This window comes from Mustela nigripes, chromosome 8, assembly GCF_022355385.1.
Source record: "Mustela nigripes isolate SB6536 chromosome 8, MUSNIG.SB6536, whole genome shotgun sequence".
In the NCBI taxonomy this organism is placed as follows: domain Eukaryota; kingdom Metazoa; phylum Chordata; class Mammalia; order Carnivora; family Mustelidae; genus Mustela; species Mustela nigripes.
The window spans coordinates 9,193,424-9,208,963 of record NC_081564.1 but is presented as its reverse complement, the minus strand read 5'-3'; the positions used below and the strand labels follow the sequence as shown (position 1 = coordinate 9,208,963).

Here is a 15,540-nt window from a genome sequence, read left to right as displayed (position 1 = left end):
TAACAAAAAAACAGATTGAGTAATAACATCTGAAAATCAAAGGACTTGGGTCATCAGGACTGATTTGCAAAACTAGTAGGAATGATACAGAGATTAGCATGTCCCCTATGCAAGCATGACACACAAATTCATGAAGCTTTCCATATTTTAGAAAAGTGTGTGGTTTCTTTTTTATCTGTTATATATCAGTAAAGCTGTAAAAAATCATTAGCAAAAATGAGGGAGCCCTAGTAGTCTTCTTTTAATGATTATCTTTTATCTCTGTCAGTGTTATCGGTTCAAGTTCTCTTATTGCCTATGCTGTATTCCAGAATATACAGAAATCTCCAGAGGTGAGCAAACTCTTTTTTTTGTGTTGGATTTGAACATTTTTAGTGACTTAGCCTTTGAAATAAATAAGAGAAGTATCACCTAAAAATAATGGAATAAGTCTACGAATTACTTGTAAATTTGTCATTATGTTATTACATTGAGATATTTTAGACACAGTCAATAGGTTTCCCTTTTCTTCTAGGTAATTATTTTAACTATAACTTTGAATAGTGAGAGATTGGCTGCTAAAAGTACAATTTTTTTGCTATGCACTAATTATTAAAGTTAGGAAATAGAGTTGTTTGAAGCCTCTAGTCACTCTAAGCACAGTATGATCCTGCCAAGAGGTGAGTTTTCTGATATTGGTATCTTGGCAATATTGCTAGTGGAGCCAAGAAATAGCTCAGACTTTGTTTCCAGAAAATATTAGGTTTGCTGTTCAGGCCTTCTAGGCAATTACAATTTAATGGTGAAAACAGAACAAAAATACATCCTAGGTAAAATTATTCATACCAAAAAGATCAAGTAAAAATATTTTCCTTTTTTTGAGGTTAATTGACAAACAAAAATTATATATATTTAAGGTATAAACAAACAAAAAAACTTTCCGGATTGAGAGAGGATTAGGAAGAGAGAGTATTTCCTAGCTATGAAATAAAAATGTAACAACACTTTCTCTCACTAGGCCAAATGGCACAAAATTAGACAAAATATAGTTCACATATATAGGAGGGCTTTTGTATGTGGAAAATGTGATTGGGTTTTTATTGGGCCCACTTTCCTAATCGGAGTAGTCCCGTATGTTGAACACTTTCTGAGCTCCAAGTATGCTGGGTGCTTTACAGACTTTATCTATTGGTTTTCATCACTTTCCCATGGGAAGGATGGTATTAGCTCCATTTCACAGATGAGGAAATTAAGGCTCAAAGTCATGAAGTAACTTGTTGAAATTTTATAGTAAGTAGCAGGACAGAGATTTTTCAAAAGTCTAACTCTTAACTACAGTCCCCTTTCAAATTAAACACAGTATTTAGTATTTATTTTATTCTAGACAGATGTGCTCAGTGTTTTAAATACATTTTTCATTTAATCCTTAAAACAACTCTGTGAGGTAGATATTACTAATCTGATATTATAGTGAAGAAATGAAATCCTGGTAAGGTTGAGGGACTTTCCTAAGATCTTATATATAGCCAGTAATTTGTTAGAGCTAGAATTTGAGTACAGGATTGTCTTGTTCCAAAGCCATTCTCCATATATGCTTTTTAAGCCACTGAAATATGGTATGTAATGAAAATACGATTTGGGGTGCCTGGGTGGCTCAGTGGGTTAAAGCCTCTACCTTTGGCTCAGGTCATGATCCCAGGGTCCTGGGATGGAGCCCCACATCGCATCGGGCTCTCTGCTCAGCAGGGAGCCTACTTCCTCCTCTCTCTCTCTCTCTCTCTGCCTGCCTCTCCACCTACTTCTGATCTCTCTCTGTCAAATAAATAAATAAAATCTTAAAAAAAAAAAAAAAGAAAAAGAAAATAGGATTTTGAATTTCAGGCATAGAATGTGACTATGTAAGTAATTAGAAAGTAGAAGTCCTGGTACTGTATTGTCATTGCCTGCCAAAGTAATCTTAGGCCACATATCTTTCTGTGATTCAGATTTCCCTAATGTTTGTCTCCTTTGCTGAAATTTGAATTTATAGGTGACTAAGTTAATGAAGTAGAAGTTACATAGTAGGACAGCTAAGCAGAGATTCTCAGTCTCTGCATTATTTATCTGTTGAACTGGACAATTATTTGTTGTAGGGGGCTCTCTGCACCTTCAGATGCTTTGCAGACTTTGCCCACTAGATGTTAGAAGCAAACCACCTCCCCATACATCTGAGGTTGTAAAAACCAAAATATGTTTAAATTTATTGCCAGATATCTTGTGGGGGAGGCAAAATTGCTCTGGCTCAGTGACCACTCAGGTGGTCTAAGGTGACCTCTGGCATGACAGTGGGTCAGAGCTTTATAAAGATGTAGGATCAGGGGCGCCTGGGTGGCTCAGTGGGTTAAAGCCTCTGCTTTCAGCTCAGGTCATGATCTCAGGGTCCTGGGATCGAGCCCCGCATCGAGCCCCGCATCGGGCTCTCTGCTCGGCGGGGAGCCTGCTTCCTCCTCTCTCTCTGCCTGCCTCTCTATTTGTGATCTCTGTCAAATAAATAAATAAAATCTTAAAAAAAAAAAAAAAGATGTAGGATCTGCTTTGGCCTAGGATATGACCTTAAGTTTCTCTGGCTTCAGTTCCCATACCTTTCGAAACATAACCAGAGCTTAAAGGACCTTAACAACCACTAGTTCACTGGTTCCCACACATTCTGTTTTCTTGGTGTAGGAAAAATTCCAATTTTTCCAGATTAAGAATATCAGCCATCCTCTAGTTTTTCTTTTTTGTCCATTAAAGAATTTTTTTAAGATTTTATTTATTTATTTGATAGACAGGGATCACAAGTAGGCAGAGAGGCAGGCAGAAAGAGAGGGGGAAGCAGGCTCCTTGCTGAGCAGAGAGCCTAATGGGGACTCGATCCCAGAACCCTGAGATCATGACCTGAGCTGAAGGCAGAGGCTTAACCCACAGAGCCACCCTGGCGCCCTTAAAGAATATTTTTAATCACAAAAAACTTATGGAAGTCATAATCTGAAAAAGATTTTAAATTTAATTTAAATTAAATTAAAATAAATGTAGTAAATTGGAGAAATCCATAGGGAATCTTTGAGGTGATTAACTGATGAAACAGTGACTCAGAAAGGCTAACTGAAGAGAGAAGGAGGTGGCCAGACTAGCCAGTGTTAAATAATACTCGGGGCAGATATACTTTACTACACACTTATGTGATTTCATTTCCCCATAAAGATCACTTTTGATATTGTTTGTGACCTGATTTCATTTGAATAGAAATATTGGGAAGCAGGATTTTAGAAGAGTATTCATATGAATACTATTTTAGGTCTTTCAACTCACCAGAACCCACTTGGACTCAGAATCTCCCCAGGGAAACCCTTTCCCACAGTGCATGTTCTACCCCTTATCCTGCTCTTGATTTAAATGAGGTATGAATTGGGCATTTTTTTTTAACAATTTTTTTTTTTTTTTACAGATTTCTATTTATTTATTTGACACAGAGAGAGATCGCTAGAGAAGGAATACAAGCAGGGGGAACGGGAATGGGGAAAGGAGAAGCAGACTTCCCACTGAGAAGGGAGCCCAATGTGGGGCTCAATCCTAGGACCATGGAATCAGGACCCGAGCCAAAGGCAGACGCTTAATGACTGAGCCACCCAGGTGCCACTAGGCACGTTTTTTTTTTAAAGCAAAACCTTTCAGGGGCGCCTGGGTGGCTCAGTGGGTTAAGCTGCTGCCTTCGGCTCAGGTCGTGATCTCAGGGTCCTGGGATCGAGTCCCGCATTGGGCTCTCTGCTCCGCGGGGAGCCTGCTTCCCTCTCTCTCTCTCTCTCTGCCTGCCTCTCTACTTACCTGTGATCTCTCTCTGTCAAATAAATAAATAAAATATTAAAAAAAAAAAGCAAAACCTTTCATATTTAGGACTATGTCTTTTGCTTTTATGTGTATTACAGATTACTGCACTGATTGCAGTTTCCTTAAACCATGGGCTATACCTTCAACACATAGTATTTTATAGACATAGGCGGGGTGAAATTTTTCTTTGCTTCAACAATAGGTGCTCAGTTAATTTTTGTTGTTTATTTGACTGACTTTATCTCCTGTTACTAGAACTCACTGTTTTCTTTATCTCCTGTTACTAGAACTCACTGTTTTCTAAGTGTGAGTGAAAGTATATAAATCTCTTTTTATCCTCCATTTCCCTGCCAAAGACTTTAGTTATGTTTTAGTTGCAAATAGTGCTCTCTGTAAGGCTATTTATTGAATCAATGACCATAAATAAAATTGCATTCTTGCTCACAAAAGCCTCCTGGCTGCCTTTCTCCTCCAGAGTTTATTTGGTGTTCACTTTTAATTTTTTACCCATTAACAGTTATAAACTTGTGGGAGGTCATGGGCCAGTAGAATCTGTGAATGTGCCATCTGGCTGGAATTTTAGTAGGCTCACCCAGAGCAAAGGCTATATATGGTAAAAATAATAATAATATCTGATATTTATTAATAGTTTAAAATGTAAAAAAAAAATAAAATGTTATTTCACTCGTTTTTGTTTTTGTTAGCCAAAGCAACTTGACCATTTACCCCTGCTTGCAAGGTATAGCATCTGACTTAGCTTTCCTCTCATTTGGAAGAGGGGTATGAGAAAAATTCCCTTTTGTACAGGTGAGATTAGTTTTTATATTAGGTAGTATGTGGTAATAACTTTTAAAATTTTTTAATTTACTTTTTCTTGTGATATATATCAGATGTGGATTACAAAGCATAAAACCTGTATGCATTTTTTTTTAAGATTTTATTTATTTATTTGACAGAGAGAGATCACAAATAGGCAGAGAGGCAGGCAGAGAGAGAGAGGAGGAAGCAGGCTCCCTGCTAAGCAGAGAGCCCGATGCGGGACTCGATCCCAGGACCCTGAGATCATAACCTGAGCCGAAGGCAGCGGCTTAACCCACTGAGCCACCCAGGCGCCCCTGTATGCACTTTTTTAAAGAATGATTATAACCAGTAAGAATAAGAAATAGAAATTGTCTGTACCAAAATGCTCCTTACTGGTCAACCTACTATGCTCCTTACTAGGTCACAGTTCTCTTCCTCACCTCTAGAGGTAACCACTATCCTGACTTCTGTGATCATAATTTCTTTGCTTTTATGTACAGTTTTGTCAAGGTATGTGTATTTAAACAATTTAATTCAGCTCACTTTTGAAGTTTTTTGGAAATGGACTAATACTGTATGTATTTTTGTATAGCTTTGTGATTTGCTGTTTTTTGTCAGTGTTATTTGTAAGATTTATTCTTGTGTAAAGCTCTGGTTCATTTAATTTTCACTGATGTTGAGCATTCTCTACTTTGAGCACATCATAATTTATGTATCTATATTATATTTGTATGGTGTATAGATTATAATATGTATATTATATCTATATATAATCTTTAATCTTGTCCGTGTCTTCTGGTGCACACATGCAAACATTTCTCTAGTGTATTTACCTAATGATAGAATTGCTATAGGAGAGGCATATTCCTAGATAATGCCAAACATTTTCTAAATGGTTGTGCCAGTTGGGTAGGAAAGGTTTCATTGCTTTTTGTTTCCATTAATCCTGGATATTGTCAGATTTAAAAAATGTTTGCCATGAATGTATAATTTATTTTGTGGATTTAATTTTTCATTTTCTTGATTACTAATCATGTTAGGCATATTATCATATGTTTATGGTCATTTGGATTTCCTCTTAACTACCTGTTCACATCTTTTGCCTATTTTTTTCTACTAGATTTTTTTTTTAATTGCTTTGTAAGAGTTTTTGTTTTTAATTTTGTTTTGATACCGGTCCTTTGTTAGTTTTATGTGCTGCAAATAATCTTCTCCCATTTTGTGGCATGTCTTTTCACTTTCTTGGTGGTGTCTTTTGACATATTTTTATTTTTTCACTGGTTGAATTTTTCAATTACTTCCTTTTAGAGCCTTTTTCTTTTGTTTAGGAAAAGTTTCCCTGGCCAGAAGTCAAAACATTCTCCTCTGTTATCTAAAAAAAATTTTTTTTTAAAGATTTTATTTATTTATTTGACAGCCAGAGATCACAAGTAGGCAGAGAGGCAGGCAGAGAGAGAGAGAGAGGGAAGCAGGCTCCCTGTTGAGCAGAGAGCCCGATGCGGGCCTCGATCCCAGGACCCTGAGATCATGACCTGAGCCGAAGGCAGCGGCTTAACCCACTGAGCCACTCAGGCACCCTAAAAAAATTTTTTTATGGGTTTTGTTTTCCATATTTAGTTATTTATACCAGTTGGAACTCATTTCTGAGTGTGTGAGATAGAATATAGGGGTCCACTTTTATTTTTATCCATATAGACCCCAGTTGTTGCAACATCATGGTTGTTTTGTTTTTTAAGATTTTATTAATTTATTTAACTGAGAGAGATACAGAGAGGGAACACAAGCAGGGGGAGCAGGAGAGGCAGAAGCAGGCTTTCTGCTGAGCAGGGAGCCAGAAGTGGGGCTTGATCCTAGGACCCTGGGATCAGGACCTGAGCCAAAGGTAGACACTTAACGACTGAGCCACCCAGGCATGCTGCAACATCATGTTTTGAAAAGACTATCCTTTCTTTCTTGATCCAGAAAGCCACTTTGTGGGATGCCTGGCTGGCTCAGTCAGCAGAGCCTGCAAATCTTGACCTCAGGGTTGTAAGTTTGAGTTCCACAATGGGTGTAGAGATTACTACAGTAATAATAATAATTTTGCCAATAATAATAAAAATGTCCTTAAAAAGCCATTTCTAGGGGCACCTGGGTGGCTCAGATGGTTAAATGTCTGCCTTTGCCTTGGGTCGTGATTTGGGGGTCCTGGGATCGAGCCCTGCAGTAGGGCTCCCTGCTCAGCAAGGAGTCTGCTTCTCCTTCTCCCTCTGCTGCTCCCCCTGCTTATGGTCTCTCTCTCTGTTGAATAAATAAGTATTTTGGGGGGCACCTGGGTGGCTCAGTGAGTTAAAGCCTCTGCCTTCGGCTCAGGTCATGATCCCAGAGTCCTGAGATTGAGCCCCGCATGGGGCTCTCTGCTCTGCGGGGAGCCTGCTAACTCCTCTCTCTCTCTCTCTGCCTGCCTCTCTGCCTACTTGTGATCTCTGTCTGTCAAATAAATAAATAAAATCTTTTTTTTAAAAAAAAGTATTATTTTTTAAAAAGCCTCTTCTATCATGTATCAAAAGTTTTTATATATGCTTAGGTTTGTTTGAGCTCTGTATTGTTTCATTTGTCTATTGCTTATCCCTATGCTAGTACCACAATATCTACACTCTAGCTTTATAGTAAGTTTTGCTATGTGTAGGACAAATCTTTCTCCTTTTTTATCAAGAATGTCTTGGTTGTCTTGATATTTTGTATTTCTACATCAGATATAGAGCCAGCTTGTCAGCTTCCATAAGAAAATATGTTGAGATACAATTGAGATTGCATTTAATCTATATATCAATTTAGGGAGAACTTACATTTTTGTAATCTTAGGTCTTACAATCCATGAGCATAGTGTTTATCTTCACTCTAGATCTTCTTTGATGTCTCTCAATAAACATTTTATAATTTTATCTGTATGGTAACCAATACTATTTTTAGAAAAGTGGGAGTTGGGAGGGCAAAAGGGGAAGAATACTAGAAAGTGACAAAGAAGGACAGACTTCACTGATAGGGTCAGAAATCGAAAAACAGCATATAAAATTCATACCAATATTTTTTCCTACTCTGAGTTTTCTTTCTTTTTTTTTTTAAGATTTTATTTATTTATTTGACAGAAAGAGAGAGAGAGAGATCACAAGTAGGCAGAGAGGCAGGCAGAGAGAGGGGGAAGTAGGCTCCCTGCTGAACAGAGAGCCCTATTTGGGGCTTGATTCCAGGACCCTGAGATCATGACTTGAGCCGAAGGTAGAGGCTTAACCCATTGAGCCACCCAGGCACCCCCTACTCTGAGTTTTCATTGATGAAATAAGATGAATAAAGTCTGAGGATAATGTGGTGACTATATCTGATAACACTGTTGTATAATTGAAATTTGCTAAAAGAGTAGAACTTAAATGTTCTTATCAAAAAAAAGTAAATGTGTGTGGTGATGGAGGTGTTAACTTGGGGAAATCCTTTCACAATGTACTTGTCTATCAAATCATCACATTGCACACTTTAAATATATCTTACAATTTTTTCAATAAAGAAAAGAATGAGAAAAATGCAAGTTAAACTGTATTAAGATTTTAAAAACCCATTTTTATTTTCTTTGAGTATTAACCATATACCTAAACACTCAGCTGATGATCTCATTTCCTATTGTTAGAAGATGTTGGCCGTGCAGCTCGAGTACTTTTAATTTTCTATTTGTGGTGTATCTCCCATCACAAAATTCCATATCTCTCCATTCTTTCCTTTGTCCCTAAATCTGAGGAATGAATGTGTCTATAAGGAAGAAGGTCAATGCTAATCTATCCATGAGTAGTCTTATTCCAGGATAGTTGGGATAGTTGAAATTACAGATTCCTTCCTACGTGGAGTATTCCTTTACATTCCCCACAGTCCACCAATGACAGAGACCCCAGAAAAATGATGCCCAGGTTTCTCCTAGAAAGATAAAACTTAAAAATAATTGATTGTTATTTTCCTAGCTACATCATTTATAAAATGAGGCTCTTGTTGCTTTGACAGATAAGGCCACTCTTTTATCTGAGCTTCTCTGACCTTCTCCTGGGGATATGCTGGCTCATTGAGGCACTTCTTTATGGAACTTCAGTAGCCAATAAGGATGTTGTTTGCTATAACTTGCAAGCAGTTGGACAGGTGAGTAGTACTAGACTGTGACTGTATCTTGTAAGACAGGTATACTTAGATCTAAATAGAAAACAAAGATAATCCATCTTGGTAAGTGGGATCCCTTTGTTTATTGTTATCCTTTGAAACAATAGCTCTTAATTTTTTTCCATATTTAAAAAACACGGCTTGTTGTGCTCACTTCAGCAGCACATATACTAAAAAAACACTGCTTGTTTATTATAGAAAGTGTGGAAAATTCAGAGAAGCAAAAAGATAATTAAAATCACCTATAATCACTCACATATTATTTTATATATATTATGTATGCTTCCAATCTTTTTCTCTGTACATATATGCATTTTAAAACAAATAACACATTAATACTTCATATAATTTGCTTTTATTTTTCAATATATCATGAGTGTACTTCCATGTAATAAAACATTCTTTAACAACAGCTTTTGAGAATATTACTTTTTTTATTAAAATAATAAGCATTGACCCTGAAAAGAAATAAAATAAAATAAAATGGAAAAAAAAAGAATAAACATTGGCTTTAATGGGGAAATACTATAGATTATCATGTATAGATTATAGATTTTTCACAGATTTTATCAGTAGATTAACCCACACAGTACCATCTGTATATGTTTCTTATATTTCTCAGACTTGCTGTGGGAAAAGGTAGAGGTTAAAATGCAATCAGTGGTGCCTGGGTGGCTCAGTGGGTTAAGCGGCTGCCTTTGGCTCAGGTCATGATCTCAGGGTCCTGGGATTGAGTCCCGCATTGGGCTCTCTGCTCTGCAGGGAGCCTGCTTCCTTCTCTCCCTCTCTCTGCCTGCCTGTCTGCCTACTTGTGATCTCTGTCTGTCAAATAAATAAATAAAATCTTTAAAAAAAAATGCAGTCGGTACTCACTGCTATGTGTTTCCTTTGACATTTGTTACTAGAGGGAATATTTCTTTCAATTTAGTATGAAAATAATACATGTAATTGGTGGTATGAAATCCATGTACTAATATATATTAAATATCTCGTAAGAATTTTAGCATCATAAAAACATACTTTATTCAGTCCTAATATCTCATAAATTGAGTAACACTATTCTCCGCTAAGGAAATAATATAGTTTTGGAAGTAAGAAAAAAAAATGTGTATAGAATTCTGGACCCAGTTAACTTTGTAACCTGAGGCAAATACTTAATAATTTCTGAACTTTAGTCTCCTAGTCTGTAAAATGATCGTTAATATTATTTACCTTGTGCTTGGCATAGGTATGATTAATGTTACTTTGTTTTTTTATAACTTTATTGAGCTATACATATAATAAATGAGATTTATTTAAAAGATTTTATTTATTTGAGAGAGGGAGAAAACATGAGCAGGGGTGGGGAGGGCAGAGGAAGAGGGAGAAGCAGAGAAGCAGAGCCCCCGCTGAGCAGGGAGCCCCATGTGGGGCTCAGTCCCAGGAGCCCAAGATCATGACCCAAGCCAAAGTCAGATGCTTAACTGAACCACCTCAGGTGCCCCTACACAACAATATTTAAAGTGTACAATTTTATCTTTTTTAGTATATATATACCCCTTTCAAATCACTACCACATGGGGCACCTGAGTGGCTCAGTGGGTTAAGCCTCTGCCTTCAGCTCAGGCCATGATCTCCGGGTCCTGGGATTGAGCCCCACATTGGGCTCTCTGCTCAGTGGAGAGCCTGCTTCCCCTCCCCGCCGCCTGCTTCTCTGCCTACTTGTGAGCTCTCTCTTTCTGTTAAACAAATAAATAAAATTAAAAACAAATCATTACCACAACTAAGATAACAAACATTTCTATTTCCATCACCCCCCAAAATATTTTCAAGTTTGTTTTGTTTTACCTCATGGAGCATATGAATTATAATAGTTGCTTTTAAAAATTTTGGTTGGTGGCCCTGGATGGCTCAGTCATTAAGTGTCTGCCTTCAACTCAGGTCATGATTCCAGGGTCCTGGGATCAAGCCCTGCATCAGGCTCCCTGCTCAGCAAGAAGCCTGCTTCTCCCACTTCTCCCAGCCTGCTTCTCCTCTCCCACTCCCCCTGCTTGTGTTCCCTCTCTTGCTGTTTCTCTCTCTCTGTCAAATAAATAAACAAATCTTAAAAAAAATTTTTTTTGGTTGGATATTTCCAATATCTGGCCATCTCTAAGTAGGTGTTTGTTGATTGTCTTCTCCCATGATAACGGGTGACAAATTTTTGTTCTTTGTGTGTCAAGTAATTTAGGGTTTCATCTTGGACATTGTGATTGTGACATATCATAGACTTGGGGTTCTTTTGTAATTCTCTGGCGAATGCTAATGTTTTTGTTTAGCAGACAGTCAACCTGATTAGGTTTAGAATGTGAATTCCTTTTTTAACAATTTTTAAAATTTATTTGAGTGAGAGAGCAGGGGTGGGGGAGGGTCAGAGAGGGAAGCAGACTCCCTATTGAGTAGGGAGCCTGATGTGGAACTTGGTCTTGGGACTCGAGGATCATGACCTGAGCTGAAAGCAGTCACTTAACCAACAGAGCCATCCAGGCGGCCTAGAAAGTGAATTTCATTTCATCATTTTTAGGTTCAAGTTCTCTATGCCAAGCATATGCCTTAGCTATGCCTGTTTTGGGCTGTCATGTGCGTGCATAGTGCAATGGTTAGGTTGAGACTTATATGGCATCATAGACAGAATTAGGACATCTGCTTTTCTTGCTCTGTCACTTTTGGGTTTCCACCTACACTTTCCTGCCTGAAATGGGACATTCTTTGGTTTATGTGGCCTAGAATATAGGTTTCTGTGAGGGTTTCAGGGGCCTTCATTGAGAAGCATTATGATTGGGATGTACACTTGAGGAAGAGCTATAAGAGAGCAAGAGAGAAAGGTTTGGGAAACTTAACTTTTGTGCAGTTAGCTTCTCTATATTTGATTCCTTTTTTTGATTTTTACTTTTCAGTCTTCAAGCAGTTAATTTTTATATTTTCCCAGAGTTTTTGTTTGTAATCAATGGGAGGGATGGGCTGAAGAGGGCTAAAACACACTAGCTTTTTTAGTTACTCTTACTTATTTAGTGACAGAGAAAGCGCATGTGAGTGGGGGAGGGGCAGAGGGAGAGAGAATCTTTCTTTTTTTTTTTTTAATGGATTTTTCTTTATTTGAGAGAGAGCACAAACAGAGGGAGAGGGCAGCGGGAGAGGGAGAAGAAGACTCTCTGCTGAGCAGGGAGCTGGATGTGGGGCTCAATCCTAGGTCCCAAAGATCATGACATGAACTGAAGGCAGTTACTTAACCAGCTGAGCCACCCAGGTGCCTGGAGAGAGAGAATCTAAGTAGTCTCCATGCTCAACTTGAGCCTGATGCAGGGCTCCATCTCATGACCCTGAGATCATGACCTGAGCTGAAACCTGGAGCCCATGCTTAACCAACCCAGCCACCCAGGCATCCCTAGCTTTTTAAAAAATTGTGATAAAGTGCATATCATAAGACTATTTTAATCATTAAATTTTTTAAAAATTGGGTTAAAAACATGTAACAAAATTTACATCCTGACATTTTTAAATGTACAGTTTAGGGACACCTGGGTGGCTCAGTCAGTTAAGCATCTGCCTTCGGCTCAGGTTATGATCCCAGGGTCCTGGGATAGAGCCCCCACATCTTGCTCCTTGCTCCTTGCTCAGCACGGAGTCTGCTTCTCCCTCTCCCTCTGCCCTGCTTTTGCTCTCTCTGTCTCTCAAATAAGTAAATAAAATCTTTTAAAAAAATGTCAGTGATATTAGTGATGTTAAATATCTTATATGCTTATTGACCACTTATATATCTATTGTGAAGAAATGTTTATTCAAGTTCTTTGTCCATTTTTAAATTTGTTGTTGATTCATAGGGCTTCTTTATGTATTATTAATATTAATTCCTTTTCAAATATATGATTTATAAATATTTTCTCCTATTCTTTCAGAGGTTGCCCTTTCACTCTGTTTAATTTTGATGTAGTCCAATATGTTGTTTCTTTTGTTGCCCGTGCTTTTGATTTTGTATTCAGGAAATCATTGTCAAGCCCAGGGTCATGAAGCTTTTCCCCTGTCTTCTGCTAGGAGTTTTATAGTTTTACCTCTTAGGTTTAAGTCTTTGATCTATTTTAAATTAATTTTTATATATAGTGTAAGTGTCTAGCTTCATTCATGTGCATGTGGATATTCAGTATTTTATTTATTTATTTATTTATTTATTTATTTATTTATTTGACAGAAAGAGAAACAGCAAGAGAGGGAACATAAGCAGGGGGGGTGAGAGAGGGAGAAGCAGGCTCCCCACTGAGCAGGGAGCCTGATAATGGGCTTGATCCCAGGACCGGGGGATTATGACTTGAGCTGAAGGCAGAGGCTTAACCCACTGAGTCACCCAGGTGCCTGATATTCAGTATTTTAAATACCATTTGCTAAAAAGACTGTCCTTTCCTCACTAAATGGTCTTGCCACTCTTGTTTAAAATCATATGACTTACATGTGACATTTTATTCCAAGCTTTCTATTCTGATCCGTTATTTCTATTTGTCTGTCTTTAAGCCAGTATCACACCGTTTCAGTTACTGTTACTTTGTACTAAGTTTTGAAACTGGGAAGTGGGAGTCCTCCAACTTTGTTCTTTTTAAAGATTGTTTTGGCAGCTATCAAAAAAAAAAAAAATCTTGCCATTTGAAACGAAATGGATGGAACTAGAGGGTATTATGCTAAGTGAAATAAGTCAATCAGAGAAAGACAATTATATGATCTCACTGATATATGGAATTTAAGAAACAAGACAGAGGTTCATAGGGGAAGGGAGGGAAGAATGAAACAAGATGAAACCAGAGAGGAAGACAAACCATAAAAGACTCTTAATCTTAGGAAATAAACTCAGGGTTGCTGGAGGGGAGTGTGGTGGAGGGATGGGGTAACTGAGTGATGGACATTGTGGAGAGTATGTGTTGTAATGACACCGGGTATCATATAAGACTGATGAATCACAGACCTGTGCCTCTGAAACAATACATTAAATGTTAATTAATTGAATTTAAATTTTTAAAAAAGAAGAAAAAGATTTTTTAGCCAAAACAATCTCAGGGTCCCTTGAGGTTATGTGTGGATTTTAGGATGTACTCTGCTGTCACTGGATGGAATGTTCTATACCTGGTGATACATCAGGTTGATTGATAGTGACCTTCAAGTCTATTAGATTCTTGCTGTTTTTCTGTCTACCTTTTGTATTCATTAGTGAAAGATAGTGATTTTCCTAATAATTGTGGGTTTATCTATTTCTCATTTTAGTTCTATCAGTTCTTGCTTCATGTATTCTTAAGTTCTCTTCCAAGGAGTATAGAAATTTAAGATTTTTATATTCTTTTGTTTAGATGAACTAGTTGCCATGATGAAATGACCTTTATCCTTGGTAATTTTCTTTGCTCTGTAATATACTTTGTTTCTGATATTTAAATATCCATTTCACCTTTTGTTACTGTTTTGTTGTTTCATTTTCATTTATCATTGACATGGTATATCTTCTTATCTCCTTGTAAATTTAAATTATTTGTATATTTTTATTTAAAATGCATTTCTTGTAACCAGCATGTATTTAGGTCTTAGTATTTTATCCAGTCCAATAATCTCTGCCTTTTAATTGTGGTTTTTAGGTCACTTACACTTAATTTGATTGTACTGTTTTATTTGAATCTATCATTTTGCCCTTTGTTTTCTGTTTTGCTCTTTTTTCCCTTTTCTTCCCTTTTCTCCCTTTTTGGATTGATATATATATATATATATAAATCTTTAAAATAGATATATATATATATACATATATATATATACATACATACATACATATATATATATATATCTATTTTAAAGATTTTATTTATTTATTTGACACACAGAGAGAGAGATCACAAGTAGGCAGAGAGGCAGGCAGAGAGAGCAGGGGAAGCAGGCTTCCCGCCGAGCAGGGAGCCTGACATGGGGCTCAATCCCAGGACACTGAGATCATGACCTGAGCTGAAGGCAGAGGCTTAACCCACTGAGCCACCCAGGCGCCCCTAATATACTATTTTTATTATTACCTTTTATCTCCTTTGTTGGCTTATTAGCTAAAACCCTTTGTTGTGTTACTTTAGTGGTTATGTTAGGGCTCATAGTATACATTTTAACTTATCATAGTTGAAGTAATAATCATCTCTCTTCACATGTAGGGTGACAATCTTACAATGTAATACTTTAATTTCTCCTCTCCTGGCCTTTATGCTTATATGTATACTGTAAAGCTCACAATATATTTTTATATTTGCTCAGTTAATTATCATTACAGAGATTTAAATAATAAAAAAATATTTTACACTTATTATTCCCAATGTTTTTCATTCTTTTGGGTAAATTCAGATTTTTGTGTGATACCATTTATCTTCTGCCTGAGGCATACTCATTAACATTTCTTATGTTGTGGGTCTGCTTTTGTGTGTTTGAAAATGTCTATTTTGCCTTTGTTTTTGAGAGTATATTTGCTGGGTATAGATTTGTGGATTGAGAAAATTTTGGTACTTTAACATATTTCTTCACTGTCTTTTTGCTTGAACAGTTTCCTTTAAGAAATCTGATACTATATCTTTGTTCCTCTCTGCATCTTTTTTCTTCTGGCTGCTTTTAAGATTTTGTCTTAAAAATGAATAATTTGGGACACCTGGATGGCTCAGCTGGTTAAGCATCTGCCTTCAGCTCAGGTCATGATCCCAGAGTCCTAGAATCCAGTCCCACATC

At 37.1% G+C, this 15,540-nt stretch overlaps 1 protein-coding gene and 1 non-coding gene across 9 annotated transcripts in view; both read left to right on the top strand.

Moving 5' to 3' along the window:
• Positions 1-15,540, top strand: part of TMEM116 (transmembrane protein 116) — a 167,357-nt gene that overhangs the window by 21,207 nt on the left and 130,610 nt on the right. For 6 of the 8 annotated variants that reach the window (XM_059408440.1, XM_059408439.1, XM_059408441.1 and 3 more), the window contains exons 3-4: positions 269-332; positions 8,653-8,784. In XM_059408440.1, the coding sequence (XP_059264423.1) occupies positions 269-332; positions 8,653-8,784 (196 nt within the window). The remainder of the gene's footprint in view (positions 1-268; positions 333-8,652; positions 8,785-15,540) is intronic. The other 2 variants (XM_059408444.1, XM_059408446.1) reach the window with 1 other exon arrangement.
• LOC132024032 (U6 spliceosomal RNA) lies at positions 48-150 on the top strand. The gene has a single exon (XR_009406149.1). It is a non-coding gene; the product is annotated as a U6 spliceosomal RNA (small nuclear RNA).